The sequence below is a fragment of the Apteryx rowi genome, unplaced genomic scaffold, assembly GCF_003343035.1.
Source record: "Apteryx rowi isolate R43461 unplaced genomic scaffold, aptRow1 scaffold_999, whole genome shotgun sequence".
Lineage (NCBI taxonomy): Eukaryota > Metazoa > Chordata > Aves > Apterygiformes > Apterygidae > Apteryx > Apteryx rowi.
Window position 1 is genome coordinate 86,746 of NW_020451314.1, and position 3,530 is coordinate 90,275.

The window sequence follows — 3,530 nt, forward strand, 5'->3', positions numbered from 1 at the left end:
CTCTGGCCCCTGCCCCCTGGGGCTCCTCCAGCCCCTGCCCCTCCGGGCACCCCCCTGCCCAGGTGCCCATGCCAGGCCGCCCCCCACTGCCAGCCGCCTTCCAGCAAGGGTCATAGATTCTCTTTATTTACCAAAACAATTAAATAGTATTATTTTTTTTTTAACAGAAATGGTTAAAAGCACGTTTGCCCCCTGCCCCGACAGGGCTGGCCCCGCTGTCCAGGGAGGTCGGCATGGAGGACATTTATATTACCATTTATAAATAGAAAAATAAAACTCTCAAGCAGGGCGGGTTAGCGGTTAGCGCAGGTTAGAGCTGGGCCCGGCGCAGGGCACCCCATGCCTGCCGCAGGCGCCCCATCCGCCTGCGGGGCTGGGTAGGGTCCCCTCCCCGCCTGCCCCGGGTGCCCTGCGGCACCAAGCTGTGCAGGGACAGGGCTGGGACACCCTGGGTGATGGGGGTGCAGGCCCGGAGCTGGGGGACGGCCACAATGCCGCCAGGAGCCCAGGCGCTGGGCTGGTTCAGCAACCCCCGGGCTGGATTTGACCCCAGGCAGGGTCCCACAGTGCCCAGCGCCCAGCTTTGGCTCGCCAGGCAGCAGAGCCGTCCCCAGCCGCAGTGGTTAATAAAGCAATAAATACAGGGGGGTGCGGGGRGGTCTAGGGCACAGAGCCGTTCCCRGGTTTTCCAGCCAGGTGCCCAGTCAGTGCTGTGGGGTGACCCCCAGGGTTCGGGCAGGGACTGAGCCCCGTGTCCCTGGGCCGCCCACGAGACCCTGTCCCCAGGGACCCCATTCCCAGCCACCCCTGGGCAACACTCATCTTGGCAACGCTTTGTGCGACACTGCGGCCACGCAGGCACCCCCGGCCTCCTCGGGGACCGGAGACATCTCTGTCCCTCCTCCCCGGTGCCCCGGTCCAAGGTGGGGGCCAGGGACCCGCTGCGCGCCCGGTGCCTCCCACTTCCAGTGTGGTACATTAAATATCTGCAGTGCGGCGGCTTTCGGGGGCCGGGCGCTAGGCCTGGAGGGCCTCGTGGCCCAGCACGCCCCAGGCCAGGCGGTAGAGGAGGCGCGAGTACCAGTGCATGCCCGCCTCGGGCGCCGTGCCGTTGCCCGCCTCGGCGCGGGCCGGCAGCAGCGAGAGGAGCCCGTGGAAGAGCCGCAGCGGGGCGAAGGCCCGGTGCGCCCAGCGGTGGCTCTCCAGCACGGCGTAGCAGGATGCCAGCACCCCGTTGACCAGCAGGGTCCCGTGGGAGGTGAGCGGGGCGAAGACGCCCACGCCGTCCTCCCGCGAGACCCGCAGCACCCGCGCGGGGCGCAGCCCCTGCCCGCCGGCCCCGTGGGCCAGCACCGCGTCGCCCGGGCGCACCCGGCTGGCGAAGACGGGCAGGAAGGCAGCCGTGCCGTTGGCGGCGCCGCGGGCCGCGAAGACCAGGTGGGACGGGGTGAGGAGCAGCCGGCRGGCCGGGCTGGCCGTCTCGATGGCCACGAAGGACGTGCGCTGGCCCAGGTCGCGGTCGAGGAAGAGCAGCACCTCAGTGGGCACCAGGCGCCCGCCCGGCTCCGCRCCCAGCACCCAGTCGCCCCGGCGCAGGTCGGAGAGGCCCCTGCGCTCGCCGCTCCGCAGCGTCACCGTGGCATGGCCCGGGAAGCAGCCGCCGGTTCGGATGGCCAAGGAGTTATCTGGGTGGAGGGAGAAATCTGTGGGTCCCCAGCACCCGCCGGAGGCAGGTTCCTCATCCCCCACGTCCCTGGGGACATCCCCGAGGGCCGGGCCCAGAGCACCTTCCGCCAGCCGCTACCTGGCGGGGACAGCAGCTACCCACGGAGGGGAAACAGCCCTGAGCGGGGCCGTTTGAACCGGACCTCAGAGCGTCCCCAAGACAAAGCGTGTCTTTTTGACCGCCCCGGTTCCTGCCTGCATGCCCGGCAGCCCGGGGAGGCGGCGGGCTGCAGAGACCCTTTGTGCTGCCCGCACTGACGCCCTTTGTTCCCCGCTGGCCCCGCGYCGCTGGGGACACTGGCATTTAGGGCCACTTTCACTTTCTGTTTATTGTCAGCCCTGCGCTGCGCTGAACTGCACGGGGGCTGCGGCGCGGGCAGCCCGGCATGGTCGCAACTTAAAAACACTTCTGCTCTGCGCTCGAAAGGGAGATGAGCCTCCAGCGTGGTTATGGTCGCACAGGATTGCCGGGGGGGTTAGCAGGGTTTTGCAAATCTGGCAGCCTGAGAGGCCGGGGCAGAGCTGAGCTGTGGCTGAACGGGGCCGTGCTGCTGGGTGCCGCGTGGGCTAGCGGCAGCCCCTGCCGCAGCGTGGATCAGGGACACACAGGGAAACTGAGGCCGGGGGGCAGAGGGACCTGCCTGGGGCCGCCGGCCCTGTCGGGAGCTGGTTCTGCATGGGCACACGGAGGCCCAGGGCTGTGCTCTGGCCCTGCGGGGGGGGGGGGGACAGGACGTCCCCTCCCCAGCCCGGGGGGCAGCCTGGGGCCCTGCTGGCCCCACTGCGCTCTACCTGCTTTCACGGAGACGTGGATGTGTGCCTTGGACTCGTAGTAGACCCAGTCGAAGCCGGCCTCCACAGCCAGGCGCGCCAGCATGCCGTACTTGTCCCGGTCCCGGTCCGACGTGGTGATGTCCAGCGCCCGGCCCTCGTAGTGCAGGGAGTCGGGGAGGTGGTGCCCGTCCTCATCCCAGCCCTCCGTCACCCGCAGCTTCACCCCCGGCCACATGTTCATCACGGCGATGGCCAGGGAGTTCACCCGCTCCTTGCAGCGCTGGGGGCGGCGGGGAGCAGCACCAGCATCAGCCCCCAGCCCTGCCACAGCGCGGGACCCCACTGCCCACCACCCTCCACCCCGGCCACCCAGGACCCCTCTCCCAGGGAGATGTTGCAGGTGCAGACAGACAGACGGACACCAGGGACCTGCATGGGGCTTGCAAAGAGCCGGTAGCAGGTGGCTGCTGGCTCGGGGGGGGGGGGTCAGGCAGTGCCCCCTCCCCATGGGCCCCCGGAGCGGGTGCAGGGCTGATGGCACTGGGTCTGCTCCAGGTCCCAAAGCAGAGCCCGTCCCGGTGGGGATTAAACATTAACGTGCCCCGGGGTCCCGTCGCAGGTGCCGCTCCCCTCCCGGGGCAGCCGGGCGGAAAGGGCACGGGACGGTGCCCGGKTATCTCCTTCCCCCCGGCTGTGGCTGTGATTAATTAACCCGGCCGCTCCCACGGGGAGGCCCATGGGCAGGGCCGGGGGGAGCATCCGACCCTGAACTAGACCTATCTCCCGGCACTGGGGGGGGGTGCTCAGCACCGGGATAGGACAGGGCAGGATGGGTGCTGCCGGGCCCCCTTCCCTCAGCAGGGCCTGGAGTAAGAAAACAGCGTGGGGGGATCCGGGACTCCCGGGTTGCGGGCAGGGGGGCCCGGGCAGCTCCAGGACGCCTGGGTCCCTCTCGCCCTCCGCTGCGGCGGGGCTGGCGCGGGGCGCAGGGGGCCGGGGGCAGCTCCCCGGTCCCCCCATCTCTGCCCCCG

The 3,530-nt window shown here is 69.8% G+C and overlaps 1 protein-coding gene across 1 annotated transcript; it reads right to left on the reverse strand.

Moving 5' to 3' along the window:
• Nucleotides 1-1,017: 1,017 nt before the first annotated feature.
• DHH (desert hedgehog) lies at nucleotides 1,018-2,740 on the reverse strand. Its single transcript, XM_026055450.1, has 2 exons — nucleotides 2,518-2,740; nucleotides 1,018-1,685 (listed from the first exon to the last, which is right to left on the reverse strand). Exons 1-2 carry the CDS (start codon nucleotides 2,738-2,740, stop codon nucleotides 1,018-1,020), a joined length of 891 nt encoding a protein of 296 aa, XP_025911235.1.
• Between the last annotated feature and the right edge of the window lie 790 nt (nucleotides 2,741-3,530).